Consider the following 17012-nt stretch of genomic DNA (forward strand, 5'->3'; position numbering starts at 1 on the left):
GCATGGACATATATACACTACCAAATGTAAAATAGATAGCTAGTGGGAAGCAGCCACATAGCACAGGGAGATCAGCTCAGTGCTTTGTGACCACCTTAGAGGGGTGGGATAGGGAGGGTGGGAGGGAGACGCAAGAGGGAGGAGATATGGGGATGTATGTATACGTATAGCTGATTCACTTTGTTATACAGCAGAAACTAACACACCATTGTAAAGCAATTATACTCCAATAAAGATGTTTAAAAAAACAAAAAACAAATCACATGCCCACATCCCCCCGGAACACTGCTCTCTGGGTCATAAGATTCTCCCATGCAGTCTGATGATAAAATAGCTAGAGAATGCTTCAGAAGCTCATTCTGTCTCTGGCCCTCATGGCAGTGTCCTAGAGACCCACTATAATTGAAAATTAAGACATGTTCTTTATGTGCATCTCATTCCTGATTCACATCTATGAAGAACAAACCTCAGAACAATCCAGCTTTCATACCAATGCTAGCAACAACACAAAAGCAAACAAAGATGTCAGATTTTTTTGTTTTGTTTTTAATTCAGAATGTAATAGGAAGAGAAAACCCTCCTCCATCAGAAAGAAAAAGAAAAGCTTATTTAAAAAACGATCATGTCAAACTTAGTCTTTTCTACCCTCCTGTTAACCTACTAATGGCTGGCTTGGTGTCAGGTCTTACAGGTGATACTCATGTAATATTCACTTTGTGCTCATGACTATACCAAGGGTTCCCCCTTTATGAAGCTATGATTGAAGAAAAGTCCCATCTGAGTTATCTAACGTCTCACAAATCCCAACCTTCGGTTCAGCTAGCTACTCTTGATGGAGAAGAGAGAGAACCCAAAGAAGAGAAGTGTGACCAGAGGAGGACTGCTCTCAAAATTGGATCAAACACTACAGGATGCATTTTACGATGCTCTGAAAATATGTTACCTAAAAAACTGCTACTTTTTAAGAAATAATTTCACTGAAAAGTATTATTTTTGCCTATAATTAAATAAGTTCTTCAGTCCCTCTATCATCCAAATTTTCTTCCTTCCTCAGCAAAGTAGGTGATCTCGTTAAACGCTCAAACGATCTTCCCTTGCCTCATCACTATTCCCATCCTGTGAGATCCTGATCTTGCTCATAAGATTTATGGCTCATTCTTCACTGCCCTGACTTTATGAAAGTCCATTCTTTTTCTTTCTCCCTCCGCTCCCTGTCCCTTACCCCATCCCTGTTCATATTCCCTTTGGGACTGTTAACTGATCTAACTGTTCCCTCCTTCATCCGTCCTTCTTCTAGTGTCCCCAAGAGGACAGAGGCCACCTTTCTCAAATCCTCAGTGTCAACACCTGAGACTCACATAATTATGGCAATATCTCCATAATATTTTCTCCAATGCCTTCTTTTTTTTCTTTGCCTGCTCCATGCAGCCATGTGGGATCTTAGTTCCCCAACCAGGGATGATCGAACCCGTGCCCGCTGCAGGGGAAGCTCAGAGTCTTAACCACTGGACCTCCAGGGAAGTCCCTCCGTTGCCTTCCTTGATGTTTATAATTCAGCTGTGGAAATTATTTCCAGCCCAGGACTTCAAATAAAAATTAAATTGTATATAACCATACTTCACAACGTGGGAAGCATAAGTAAGTCATCACGTATCTATTCTCACCCTACAAGATAAAAGTTGCGCATTTGGAAGTTACTTTTTAATCTATTAGCAAGACAATGCATTTAGTGACCAATCCAAACTTCCCAACCACTGCACATACACTATTCTAAAACTCACCTTTCAGTATATAATCAGTTAACAAACTCGGAACTTTTTCACTATCCTCTTTCATGGCACGAAGAACTGCAAAATAAAGGAGAAAGAAAACACAATTTCAAATTCAGATAACCTCAATCATGGTAGCCTTGGTCTTAATTACATGATATACCAATTCATGCAAATTGACTATTTTCTGGATGAGAGAATACAACTGCAAATGTTCAAGAATTTGTTATAGTTGAATAAGTCCTCGTTCAGGTAAGAATACTGCAGCTACCTGAGAGCTATTTCCCTGATTTAAAATTTCTAAACAGTGGAGGCAGGCAACAGGAGCTGGGTTATTACACAGAGCCCCAGTTTTGTCACCATAAATACTGGCAAGTGAGTTACCAAAATGTGCACTTCTGTGAGCTCTGGAGAGGAGAACCTTGGTGCTGCAGGTCTCATGAGCTGGAGGAACTCTTAGGGAAATGAAGAGTTAGCCATACTCTCCAAGGAGCACATCAGTCACCCTTCTTGGAAACTTTTAAAGAAAAAAAACAAAATGAAGAACAGACTTCCAGGAAGCAAGCACCCAGCCAGGCTGCTTACTTCTTGATACTCCAAAGGCACCTGGGTGATTTCGCCTCATCCTAAAGAGCATCTTTGACAATTTGATCTCTAAGCAAAGACAGAAAACACAGCTACTATTACAGTGGTTAAAAAACATCTAGACCACCTATACTGCCCTTTCACAGTGACTGCCAACTGAAACTCTCCAGAGCATCCTGGGAAAAGACCTCACTATTCTCCCCCAGACGTATGACAAGACAACCTAGTGTAACCATCAAGTCAGTCTTCCTGGGTTTAAACCCCGGCTCTGCCACTTCCTAGCAGTGGGACCGTGAGCAAGTTACTTAACCACCCAGTTCCTCATCTGTAAAATGGGAATAATCATTAGACTTGTCTCAAAGGGTTGTTGTGAATATTAATTTACTAATTCGGGTGTAAAGGACTTAAAGTAGTACCTGGCACATAATATACGCTATGTAAGCATTACCATCATTATTAGCACAACTAATATTATTCTAATTCTTATCACTACTATTATTGCACCTCCAAGAGCTTTTATGAAGAAGGATACATATCTAAACACTGCCTGTCTCTACGGGGCTTCCCCTGCAGTAACATCTATAGGTGGGGATGGCAGAGGCTCAGATTCTCCCCAAAATTTTCAGGAGATAACCACTTTTCTTAAACTTTCAGAGTAAAGGTCATCCTTCCATCTACTGTCTGCATGTAGTATATTAACTTGGACACTCATTCACACACCCTACATACACTCACCCCAAATTCCAAGTTGTGTCAGTCTATAAAGACATCATCTAAGGATCGGCCTAGGACATTCTGATGGAATTATGTCAACTTTGGTTTGGCCAAGTATGTGTTTGTCCTTGATCTGAGAAGCTGAGATCCCTCAGTAATTCCTGGCTTCTAGGCAGTATTTCTGCTCTCTTCTTAGAGAAACACTTAATGTTCAGTATTTCTGCTTCCAATCATATTTTAGATTTGTTTTCAGTTCTACATAAAATCACGTACCAAAAACCAGCACTATTAAAATCCAGCATTATTAAAAAGTGTGGTGGACTGGAAATTATGAGTTGCAGCCCTGTAATGAACCATTCTCCTGTGTGATCTTGGACACTCATTCTTCCTGAAAAGTAGAGGGCTAGCCACCCAGTTAATCTCTTAATTCTTTATTTTATACAGGCTGGCATCACATAAGTATGAAATGTTCTGAAAAGTATTGTTCAAAGGAAAGAATAAAAGCTTCAGGTTAGAAGGCAGGCTGCTTGCAAATAAGACACTTCTTTCCTCGTGCTCCCCCCACCCATGCCTTGATCACCTCAATTTCCAAAATCAATATCATCATTAATATCCACTCATGTGATGCTCTCTCGTTCGGCTCCCTCTTTAATTCACAGTTATCACAAATATTTATAAATAGAAAGAACCTAACAGATCAGCAAATTCAATCCCTTCAAGAAAAACAAGGCCAAGTGATTGACTTATCCCAAATCACACATACATTAATTTATTTACTGAGGTAAAGAGAACAAATATTTTAATCCTCATTTTTCACTGTGACTGAGAGAGTGTAAATGACTTCCAAGGATATCCCTATAAGTAACGTATAGAACCAGAATTCAGGGCTCATTTATGGCTATCATATACATTATACTGAATGTCTCTTAAGTCTAACAAATTATTTTAAAATGCAAGCCCATTGAAGGTGGAGTATTTTTGTCTGCTTTGTTAACTGAAGTATCCCAAGTGCTCAGAACATGGCCTGGCACAGAGTAGGCCTTCATTAAATATTTGCTGAGTGAATAAATATTCTTAAAATATTACTATCAATTTATTTTCTACCTGTAACTACCTACCTTGGTTTCTACATTCCTAAGAAAGGAGAGTGTTTTAGGCTGCATTTCTAAATCTTTCCTACTGAGTTTCTGACAGTCATACTAATATAAGATCCATGAAGCACCTTATTAATTGATAAATGGATATATTCTTAAATATACAAGAGGTGATGGGAAATTGTTACATTTTTACTCCAAAAGTTCAGCTTGTAAATGTTTCAAAAGATAAGAAAAACAGGAAAAATACAAATCAACTCTAGATTGAGTGCTGTTTGTCACAACCATTTATGGTTTCATTCTCAAAAGAATAAATGATGACATCTATCATTTACTATCCTAAATTGACAAAATAAAACAATAACAGAAACAAAACCAGCCAACTAAAATCAGTGTTTAGAATCAGCAAAAGTAAATAAGGTAACAGTTTAATTTTGTCTTTGCTTACTTTTTGTTAATATTTGAAGATCTTCAATAGATGGTGGTCCATTTTTTTTCTCATAAGGAATGACTGTTGTCAAGTACTGCCAAGTTAAAAAAAAAAAAAAAAAAAGTGTCACTTAAATCCAAATTACCTTCTCTGCAAAAATTTGATATAGTTACTAGAAGGTTCGTTTTATAACATGAGAAACATGAGCCACTTTAGGGATGAACACAGCTATCTTACTATCTCAGCTGGAACTCATTTTTTTGCCCACCTATTTACATAAATATCTACTTTTTCGCCTTTCAATTATTGAAAATTTCACAGGAGTAAGTCTGAGGGTGATGTGTCCAATCTGTTCATTTTTAAAGTGAAGTCTTATCTAACATTCTCCTTGCATACTTCAACACATTTTTGATATGGTAATTTAAACTAAAAACATAACCATTCTGCATAACAAAATAGTTCCCAACAGTCAAATGACTGTTTTAGACCATTTTTTTCTGGTTGAACAAAACAGTCACATGGATAACTTGACAACTCTAAAAATGAATACCAGCTTTCTCCAGAAGCTAAAAAAGAAACACTTACCCAAATAATTTTAAAGGTGTATTACTATTATTTTAAATTATTGTGTAAGTAGTTATAAATGCTTAAAGGTATTAAAGGAAAAGAGAAAAGTGAAAAGAGATAATGGCCTAATGAATCATGAAAATTCATGTCTGATATTGAGACAAACTGCCTAGTTCACTACTGTAAAGGCTCACAAGTATCAGTTATGTCCTATAACTATGTCCCTTGAAAGCATAATCTAAAACTTATTGTCCAGATTCTCCTATTCTGACGCCACCAAAAAATATATAGTTCAATGGAGTTTGCATGTGCTTATCTAGAGATCTACTAATTGTTTTTTTACTTGGAATCTCTCCAGACCCACCCATTATTTAGCCCCAGTCCTGAATCTCAGCTCTATTCCTAATCCTCTTTGAGCAATTTTATCCCACTCATAATCAAAAAACAAAATAGAATTGCTTAACAATAACTGATTACAATGAATTGTTTCAATCTTTAAGAAACCTAGTTTCCACCATCTTTATGGTATAGGCCTCTCCAAGATGATGCCCAGTTGTAGAACCAAACATGTTTCTTTGTAAAGAATACACAAGAAGCCAAAACACGCCCTCCTGGGGCCTCGCTAATAGCATGCATGCCGGGCAACTTGTAGAAGCACCAGGAAGCCGCACCTTGGCAGGCACGCTGTCTAGCCGCACTTGCAGGTCTTCCTGCCCCACTCCCACATGTTGGGTCAGTTGGGAAGTTATTCTGCCATCTTGTGGGTCTGAGAGAGGTGAGAGGCACCAGAATAAATAAATAAATAAAAAATTCAACCATCCCTTAATGGAGCCCACTTATGAGCTACAAATGTCAGCGTGAAGGATTATTTCATGTCGATTATTTCCCTTCTTGAGTAATACAGAGCTATCTGCAGTAAAAACCTAGGCTCAAATGCCTTATTCTGATAAACTGCCTACTAGCTACACTCTGCACACTTTCTCACTCTTCACTTAAGAACTAAATTGAAGAGTCTTCTTTTTAAAGTGAAGGTTTCCATTGTGAAAATTGTAAGCACATTCAATGTAGATGTGTTCCCATGCTCTTGACATTCCTTAAGTCATTATATCAAAAAATGCTAATAAAAAGCAAACTGCTACACATTGACTATATTTATATCCATGTATAATTTGGTATAAATAATGTCTCATGCCTCATTCAGCAGACAACTGAGTTGACTGACCACATGATACACCTTAAAAGCACATGAATTTCATTTAAAAGTAGGTAAGGTATACTCTCTAAACATTTTGACCTAGAACTGTAGTCTAAAAGATACCAACATCTGGCTTTCTTTCCCCCAAAATGAGATCTTGTTTCTTACACTTTTAAAATTACAGTAGCATATTCTAGTTTAGTTATTTTCACAGCTATATATTCTACACATGCAATTCATTACGTTAATATGTTAACAGCTATTTGTTTAAAGGTAAAAGTGAAACGTAAGAGTTCTAAAACATGTATTAAGAATACACTGAATCTACTGTCTAATTTGAAAAATGCTTTTTCCTAAAGGGAAATTCTATGCATTATCAAGGCTATAAATATAATGAACTTTCATTTCTTTAAGCAATAGTCTTAGTAGATTAGTAAGACTGCCAGCTTTCAGGACCTTCACTTACACAGAGAATGAAAAAACAGAGAATGAGGAAAATAAGAATAACTGAGCACCTGTTTCTCTCCACCTGAATTTCCAAAGGTGTGGCGGAGGCCATTCTGAATGACATTTGAGATCCCTTCCATGCTGAAGCGCTAAAGGCAGCGATATACGGCCCAGAAGAAAAGGACAGAGAAAGAAGTTCAAAGACTATTAGTAGAATGTACCATGATGACTTATGTACCCAAGAGGCAAGCAGTTAGAAAATGCCACTAACTCATTCAGATAAAGCAGACAAAATCATGCTGTTTTAAAATGCTTTTGCTTCCATTTCTTTGCAAGTCAAATGCAAAAGCAACTACTTTCATGCAACTACATATGAAGATTTTTCCTGACGTAGCTGATAAATGTGCTCTAATATAAACACTATAAGTTGTACACGTATTTGTTTTATGCAAAATTTACCACATAACTTTAAAGATACCTTTTGATATTGTTTACCTACATTTTTTCAAAAGTCTGAAAACTTAACACTGACAGTATGCATATTTTCAGTCTAAGTTTGCATATTTCTACCATAAGTTCGGAGAACATTAACATAACATTTGGCAAATGAAAATGCTGTTACTCGGAGAGCTGATTATTGCTTCCCACTCACTCTTCAGGACACCTGCCATCGCCTCGGGGCAGAAAATTTGAACTGGAAGAGCACATATGCTTCCTGGAGAGCAGAGTGGATCCCATGTGCCAGTGAGGCCCCCTAAGACTTCTGCAGACTTTTCCATTCTGTTTCTAGGAAACAATTCTAGCTTTTTTCTCCCAGCAAACCTCCAAGACTTACTAGAATTCATTGTACTGAAAAGGGAATATTGTTTTCCGACACTACTCATCTTGATTTGTAACCAGTCTACAATGTCATCAGACAGTGAAAAAGAGTCCAGTGGCACCTCTGTGGCTGCTGAGTCAAAGCACTTCGATGGATCCTCTTACAGCATGACTAATTAAGGGGAAAGGCATTCTGAAAAGGAAGTTCAGTCCTGATTCACCGGATGCTTCCTCCCCCTGTAATTTTATAGGGGTGAGTTGAATCAGTAAATACATTTGAGGAGTCAATATAAAGAGTATTTTACCAGGCCCGAATGAACAGAAAAAAGGAAACTAAGGCAATGGTTTCTGCCCTCAAGAAAGGCAGAGTGTAGCCCACTGATTCTCCAAGTGTGGTCCAGGTCAAGACAGCTCCACTAAACATGCTGTATTTTGCTAGCGGCGTTAACTCTTCTTTTGATGAAGTAGGCTAGTTTTAAAAGAAAACCTACAGATAACCATGTCTGTAGATTTTTCACATGCTATCATATAACTTGTTCACATTTTTAAAAGAGATCATCAAAAGAAAGGACCTCTTAGCCTCCAGCGTCTGCAATAAAACTTACAGGAAACTCTTTTCAAATAAACAAGTCAGCTCTTTTTTTAAAGAAATTATGTCTATCAAACGTAGTTCCTTTCAAAAGCAACAAGGAGAAAAATACTGAATTTTCTATATTACTTCACTCCATTATCTACAGGCATGTTAAAGCCAGATACAAATTCAGAAAATCTCAAGCAAGATGAAGTATTTTAGAATCCATGTATCAGAAAACTAAGGTATACTTCATATTTGAACAGTGTATTCTAAAAACACCATCTTTACCTTTCCCAATTGGAAACCTAATTCCCGTCTCTTGCAGACGGGGGTGGGAGTAGTTTATGCAGATTTTTAAATTCTTAGAGCTGTAATTTAAATTTCTTTATTAAATGTCCAGTTGTGGACATTACTGAGCCATTTCAACTGCCAATAGCCTGAGTATTTGTGAAAGATGGCTTTCATGCAACCAGGCTTAGTGGAAATAAATGAAAATGCAATCATGTGAAGCCACGGTAACTTAGGAACATACAAAACGAAAGAAGTTAAGTAAAGGAACTCCCAGTAGAACCTTTGCCCTTGCGGCTGATGACAGCTGAGTCAGTAGCTGTGGCCAGTCAGGCCCCACTGTATCCTGACCAGGCAAGCAACACGGCAGCCAACAAGGTTCAACTGGGAAAATGACAGAACAAGAAAAATCACAACATTCAGGGGAAGCACAAAGAAACCAACTATGAGATACCGCTGAGAACGTTCCACCCCCAATGCTCCAGCTGTCATCAACTCCCACCTCCCCAGAAATCACTCAGTAACAATTTTCTCCCTTTACTCCATGTTCAAACTCTTCCTCTCTGCTAGCTCTTTCCCCCATTGCCAACTTTAAATTCTGAAACCCTCAACCTCTCTTTCCCCAGGGTTTCCAGAAACAGCTCTGCCCAGCGTCATTTCTTTGATGCCAAGGTCTGCGGACACCTTTCAGATCCCTCGCAGACATCCAGTAAGCTCTCCTCCCTGCCTGCGTGGGTTCCTAGACACCACACTCTCCCAGAGTAACCCCTGCCTCTGGGCTGCTTCTTCTGAGAAGTGCCTCTTTCTTTGCTCACCTCTTATATACTGGTGTTTCCCAGGGATTGTGTCCCTATTTTTTTTCTCATGCACACTCTGACTTTTCCCACTTTGACTTCTGCGTCTGTAGATCTACAGCTCCACTTTACTAAGAGCAATAAAGCACTTGGAACAGAGCCTGGCACAAAGGAAGGGCTCAAGAAACACTAGCTACCTTTAATTTCCCTCCTGAGCTTGGGACTTGTACGTTTAGTGGTCTGTTGGACACTTGTACTTAAACATTCCAAAAACGCGTCATATCCAAGACTGAACTCATCTTCCTCTCCCCCAGCAATTTTTTTTAATTAAAAGCCTGTTTCTCCTTCAGCATTCTATACCCCTCTCCTTCATTTATTCATTCTTTCAAAAATATACTGAGCCACATATTATTCCAGGTATTAAGGATTCAAAGTGAACACATCAGCCAAGGCCCCTCCCATCCTCATGACCTGACATTCCAGCCTAAGAGGAGCAGAAAAAATAAAACAAGTAAAGGAACTAGATAACTGCAGATAATGCAAGCCCTGCCAATAGCTACAACAATCAAAAACTGGATGCCTACTTTATACTGGGAGGTCAGAGAAAAGTTCTCCTAGGAGGTGACATCTGAGCTGAAACATGAATTATACACCCTCCCAGATGAGCTACAAAGGACAATGGACAAGAGATCCTCTCAGAACAAAACCAAAAGCAGCCAAACTGGCCAACCGAGGAGTTCACCCTGCGGCCAGTGAGCAGGGGTCCTGTTATTCTTCTGCAGCAGGATGTGAAACAGTAGCTACTGAGTATTTTCCATTCTCCCCTCCTTCCAATAAGAAGGTTTTATTACAGCGGCCCTGTTCTCTCTCCATCTTCATGTGCTGGATGTGCTGGAATGGGAGGCTTACTCTCTGTACCATAAGGAGCTACATCCTCAGAGCTGATGGGAAGGACAGACATCCCCCGAAGATACTGTGCTAGATGCAGTTACTGTTGAAGAGATTTGCATATCTCACTTTGGGGAAGGGGTACACATGTTCTATCTATGCCACCCCACGGCAGAAATCAATGACCCAACCCCGGCCCCTCCCTTCTCCAGAGCCCCAACCGATAGATTCAACTGCCTTAATATCTCTGAAATTCAACTATTTTCCCATTGCTGTCACTTCCTTGGCTCAATTCTTTCCTGATGACAGCAACAGCCTCCAAATCAATTCCTTATCTCTAGTTGTCTCCTCCCGATTACTTTCTCCTTGAAACTCTGAAGTTACCCTTCCAAGGGACAAATCTGAATATGTAACAAGCCACTCAAAACCTCTCCTTGGTTTCCTACAGCCTTTAGATAAGGACCAAATGCCACAGGGAGGCATACAGTACAAAGCCCTCCATTTTCTGGCTTCTACTTTGTTACTCCACACCCTCTTCTTCTTGACTTACTTCCTCCCTCAACTTCTAGCCATAATGAACAACCTGCGGCTCCCCAGGTGCCCTGTCACCTCCAGGTGGTCGCCCGTACCACCCCCTCTGCTCAGTATGCCGGTCCCCTCCTTCCTCTGCTTGTCCTCAGGATTCACTTCAGACCCCTCAACCAAACTAGGGGTGATAGTAATGTACACACACCACTACCACAGGACAGTACCAGGCACACAAAGCACTAAAAACGTGGTAGCTGTTTTGAATATAGCAATAATTACCCTAGCCCTAGGTTTCTCAACCTTGACGCTACTGACATTGAATTACAGATATGTAATTCTTTGATGTGGGAGCAGTCCTGTGAACTGTAGGATGTTGAACGGCATCTCTGGCCTCTACTCAGCCGGATGCCAGTGACACACACACACACACCCCGCCAAGGAGTGACAGTGACAAACGTTTCCGGACATTCCCTGATGTCTCCTGGGGGACAGAACTGGCCTGGTGGAGAATCACTGCATGTGCATTGGATGGTCAGTCATCAGATGCCCAGCCCACAGGCAGCATGTCCCTGGAGGCTGGGATTTACTCTGCATCCTTAACACCCATGCCCAGCCCATAATTAGATATCAATATATGTTTGTCTAATAGTACTAAAAGAAAAGATAAAAGTTTAATTTGTCACACAGATGGACCTTGAAGGCATTATGCTAAGTGAAGTGAGTCAGACAGAGAAAGACAAAGAGTGTATGATCTCACTTACATGTGGAATCTTAAAAAAATAAAAACCTAAACTCATAGAAAAAGAGATCACACTGTGGTTACCACAGGTGGAGGGTGCGGGGAGAGGGGACTGGAGGAAGGTGGTCAACTAGTATAAACCTCCAGTTATGAGATAAATAAGCACTAGTGATGTAATGTACAACAGGATGACTTTACTTAACACTGACATATGATGTATAAGAGTAAATCCTAGGAGTTCTCATCACAAGGAAAACCTTTTTTCTCCTTCTTTCTTTTCTTTCTTTTTCTTCTATATGAGAAGATGGATGTTAGCTGATCCTACTGTGGTAATCATTTCACTATATTTATAAATCAAACCTTCATGCTATATACCTTAAACTTACACAGCAACGTATGGCATTTATTTCTCAATAAAACTGGAAAAAAGAAGAGTTTTTTTTTTTTTTTTTTTTTGAAGTGGGGATGAGGCACAAGATCTAAAAAACAGAACAGAAAGAAAAAAGAAAGTTTTGGTTAGGTTAATTTTTCATAAGCTCAACCCCATCTCAAAATCTTTAAGGAGAGAAATGATGTCAGCTACCCCTTTTGTATGCCCACAAAGCACAAGCCCACCCTCAGCACGCAGGAGGCGCGTGACATCGTCATTGGCTTCAACTGCAAAATTCTTCAGCAATTACTTCCCCTAACAGTGAAATACTTCCAGAATTTTTTATTTTTTTTTTTTAAAGAAACCAGGACTCACACCTTAGTCAAAAGTATTTGGAATCAGAAAATTTTTCAACAGTCTTCTTGGAGAGAAAAATGTTGGACTAGAAATCAGAAATCTGGGCTCTCTCCCAGCTTTGCCACTAACTGTGTGACATGACAGCAGTCCCTAAGTCTGCAGAGGCCCACTTCCTCATCTGTGAAATGGATGATTAAATGATGTCATTTTTAAAGGTCTTCTCATTTGTAACTTCTGTGAATCTACAAGTTAACTCCACCTAGAAGATACATGATTTTTTTAGGAAGGCAAATCCAAACCATACACATGCATGGACACACACGCATGCACACGGAACAGTACAAGGCTAAAAGGTCACATAAGCTACGATATTAGTGCTCTAGAATGACAGAATTGCCCAGCGAGATGATACATTCAGAGCTGTCTACTCCCGTGGCTTCCTTTTTCTTCTGTGACATGAGTACACTTTGAAGAGAAGAGACTAGGTCTTAGTCTCTCCATCCCAGTGACCTGCACAGTGCGTGTGCCACAGCAGGCATTTATAAACGTCTGTTAAGCTGAAGTTGTAACACACCTAAGACCAGTCTTAGAGCCTGTGATAACCATATCGGGAGGCCTCTTGACTTCTTACAGGAGAGAAACTTTTTTAAAAGAGCTAAAAGGCAAAAATAATCTGAGGGTGAACAGAAGAAGGATGACATGACGAGATATAAAGTTTTTTGTCAAAGGTGTGAACAGCAGAGTTCTGGAAAAGCCCACTGAAGAACCTAGTCTGAGAAGTCAACATGAGATTAATAAAGACAAAATCATCCTGTTGACATGGTTTGTAAAACAGTGTAGTGACTAAGAAATATAAAACCCCTGGGATAATAAAAGTGTAGCAAGTAGAAGAAGGTCAATGAACTAGAAGGATCACAGAATGAAAAGACTACCAGCCAGACAGGGAAGGAAAAGAGCTCCGCAAAACACACAACAGAGTCTGCTTTACAACTGCCCTATAAATTCCAAAAACAATACACCCTCTTGGAAGGCAAAATGAATTTTAAAAAGATAAAACCTCAGAGGCAGACTAAATTTACTTTCAGTAAACATCACCTCATTTAGGAAGACTGCATTAACATGCTTGAGGGCAGATACAGTGTTGTTAGGTGCTTACGGTACTTAACTGGGCCAGAGGGAAGACTTTCTCTGTGCTTAAATTTTGTAAGTTTGGGGGGGGAGGGATGGAAGGAAGAAGAGAGGCATTTCTTTGTTGAACATTTCTGAAGGTGACAGTGCCAGAGCCATGTCAAAGCACTGACAGAAGTTAAGTCTCAAGGTTATGAATGCTCGATGAAACAAAGGACATTCAATAAAGGGTTGTTACAGTTTAATTAAAATAACAGCAGTATTAAGTACGGCAGAAAGCCCAATCATGCCTCCAGGTAATCCACCACTTCTAGATTTGAAGTAAAGGATCCAAATGTTCAAATTCAAAGCGAAGCGCTTGTGAAGATTCTGTGAGTCTAAAATTATTTTGTAATCTATCCACCGCATCTTTATGAAGGAGTTAATAGCTCTGTAAAATGCCCTTCGCAGAATGCAATTTTTGATGGGAGCCCTTTTATAAGCAGGAAAATGATTAAGCATTACAGTATTCACTTTATTGTTCCCCTCACCGCTGACAAAGTGCCAAAGTAACGTGGCAAGGACAGGGGAAGGGGTTTACTGAGTTCAGGGCCTCAGTCACATGGTTCATACTGAGAATACTCACAACTGCCTCATGACCATTTGCTTCCCTGGCGTAAGTATGTATTAAAGTCTCAAAATCAGTCATTCTCTGGAAACTTTTCTCAGACGAAACCAGGAACAACAAAGTGTAAACAAGATACAGAAGATATAGAAGAAAAAAAAAATCTATAAAAATCTGAAAGACAAAGAAATGAGCCAAGACCTCCATGTCCATCCACAATACGCCTGCACAGAACTCCCAAAGCCATGCGTTCCCTGCACCCACCTCTGTACAACTCTGTACATCCTCGCTCCAATGTACACTGGTTCTGTGAGCTAAGGCCTGTTGAGCTTTTGTTTACCCATTTATGAAATGGCAGCAACAATAATACCTGCTTTATAAGGTTGTTGTGAGGATTAAATGAAATAATCCATGGGAAGCACTTAGCAGGGTGTTCAACAAATATAAATGTTCAGAAAATGTCTGGGCTGTATTCCCTTCAAAAGGCTAGACCAACATTTGGGACATAACTCCCAAACAGAAATAACCATACCTTTCTGCTTTTCTCCCAAACAGTAAACAACAGTTATTTCAAGTTCTCCTCATATAAATAAAATGGCAACTGAGAAATAACCACCCTGATTATAGTCTCTAGGTTAAAAGGACTGAAGACAACACAAGGAAAAGATACTACTGTCTGAGACTGAATCAGCCAGAAAGCTTGAACAGAAAACAAGTAACACTTTTAGGTAATTCAAGGTCTTTCTGAATAATAAAAAGAAAAGAGCTAGAAAATACCACCTAAACTGAAAAGCAACACGGAATCAGATACAGAGTTGTGGTTTGTTCATTCTTTTCCAGAGTCTTAACCATACCAACTCATTCTCTGCACAGTATATTCACCAGCTCAACTAATTTCACAGAAAGCAGGATCCAAGACAGGCAAAAGCCAAACCAACCCAGAGGTCAGGAAATTCAGACTATTCCTGCTATCAAACTTTTCTTAGCTTTTCTCTTGAGCTGAGGCCTCACCTGATCCCAGTGGCACAGATCTCTAACTAGCCAGGAAAGCTTTTAAAAATCTCAATATCAAAGCTCGATATCAGAAAAAAAGGTTGGGAAAAGCAATTAGGAAATGCTTTTTCATATATTTCTGACTCTAATCTATGCTCTCACTCCATTAATATTCTTTATACTCGAGGTTCAAAAGAAAGTAAAATTCAAACATAATTATTGTTCTTTATACATCACCATCATTTTTAGTAGTTTGAGTGACATGATTTCAAATATTAATTTATGGAATAGTAGTTAATGTTTTAGTTAAAATTCTTAATCAAAATACAAAAGATGAGAACAGCATAGACTTGAAAGCAATAGTTAAATGTAAAAAAAAATGTAAAAACATTCAAATAATTAGTAAGCTATTACCTAAGATGTAAAAATTGATCTTGCTTGTTTTGACACTTCTTCAAATCAAATAATTTTAATGTGAATGATAAATCAGTTATAAATGCAAATTCTACCAAAAAATATTTTTTTGAAAAAGATCCAAGTAAGTTAGAAAATATGAGTTACACCAAAGCAGATAAATATTTGAACATGTCTTAAATACTGAACTACTAATTTATAAGTTCAATCTCAAAGCAGAAAGATGTGAATGAAGATTTTCAAAGTTAGGAGTTAAATGGACTAGCATCAATTTAATTTTTTGTGTCTGAAGATCTTTCAAAATTTTTATGTAATTTAATCTTAATATGGTAATTAAGTACTGGCAAACATTTTCAAAGCTACTAAAACTAGAGTAAAATAATTAACCCTGGCAGTTTTATAAACTCTTTTCTGATACTTACAGATATTCTAAATATATAATCAGATCACAATTTCCTGGCATATTATGGCTTTTACGTGAATTTGTATTATACTAACAAATAATTAACAAACCTCTCCAAGACATAAAGGAGTCAAGAATAGACTTCTGGGCTTCCCTGGTGGCGCAGTGGTTAAGAATCCGCCTGCCAATGCAGGGGACATGGGTTCGAGCCCTGGTCCGGGAAGATCCCACATGCCGCAGAGCAACTAAGCCCGTGCGCCACAACTACTGAGCCTGTGCTCTAGAGCCCGCGAGCCACAACTACTGAGCCCACATGCCACAACTACTGAAGCCCACGTGCCTAGAGCCGGTGCTCCGCAACAAGAGAAGCCACCGCAGTGAGAAGCCCGCACACCGCAACGAAGACTAGCCCCCGCTCACCGCAACTAGAGAAGGCCCGCGCACAGCAACAAGACCCAGCGCAGCCAAAAGTAAAAAAAATAAATTTATAAATAAATAATAAATCTTAAGAAAGAAGAGACTCCTGATTTTTATTACAGTAACTGCTGAGTTATAAAAGCTCACTATTACCAGTCTAACACCAAAAAAACCATTGCAGAAAATGAATAGTGGATAATGGTAAGATATCAAAAACTGGTGATAACATATTTCTCTAGGCGATACTACCTTTCAAAAAACAAATTTGTTCCACATCTAAAATAATTCGTAATTCATAGATATGAATTATTAAAACAATAAATATGACACGACTAAGTTTCTCTCCACCCTACAATGACTTTCCATTTTATGCCTAACACTAATTTTTAGGAATATTCTTTGAAATAAATAAATGCAGAGAAATACTATCAAAGATCACCAACAAATTATTGTTGAAAATGTGTTAGTATTTACATTCAAGTATGTATACAGGGCAGACTTTATCCGCTCAACTACCACTACTTAGAAAAGGGGAGGACACAGCCTTTTTCCCCCTTCTCCTCTGCCTTCTTTAAACTACCTTTTATCACTGTGTATAAATACAATGTGCCCGGAGCACTGCCAACATTTTTATTTTTTTCATTTGCCCTCAATCTGGGGACAACTGGGCTACCTGCTGACTCTCTTCACCCAGCATACTGGGCATCTGACACACACAGCACAAAGGGCTGTTGCTAGGTGGGGTGCCTGCGGCACGTGACTTGGAGATGGATGGTCACCATCTGCAGGCACAACTCAGGGCGCTGAGCCTGCGCGTCCGGAGCCTGTGCTCCGCAACGGGAGAGGCCCCAGCGGTGAGAGGCCCGCGTACCGCAAAAAAAAAAAAAACAAAACA

At 39.2% G+C, this 17012-nt stretch overlaps 1 protein-coding gene across 4 annotated transcripts in view; it reads right to left on the reverse strand.

Moving 5' to 3' along the window:
- FEZ2 (fasciculation and elongation protein zeta 2) overlaps positions 1-17012 on the reverse strand; it is a 44738-nt gene that overhangs the window by 5133 nt on the left and 22593 nt on the right. The window contains exons 6-8 of one of the 4 annotated variants that reach the window (XM_024118671.3): positions 6870-6950; positions 4611-4686; positions 1782-1847 (exon numbers count right to left, since the gene is read on the reverse strand). In XM_024118671.3, coding sequence (XP_023974439.1) covers positions 1782-1847; positions 4611-4686; positions 6870-6950 — 223 coding nt within the window. Of the gene's footprint in view, positions 1-1781; positions 1848-4610; positions 4687-6869; positions 6951-8748; positions 8867-11806; positions 11911-17012 lie in introns of those variants that run through there. The other 3 variants (XR_008618876.1, XM_007113494.4, XM_055089115.1) reach the window with 3 other exon arrangements.

Source organism: Physeter macrocephalus, chromosome 12 (genome assembly GCF_002837175.3).
Source record: "Physeter macrocephalus isolate SW-GA chromosome 12, ASM283717v5, whole genome shotgun sequence".
NCBI lineage: Eukaryota > Metazoa > Chordata > Mammalia > Artiodactyla > Physeteridae > Physeter > Physeter macrocephalus.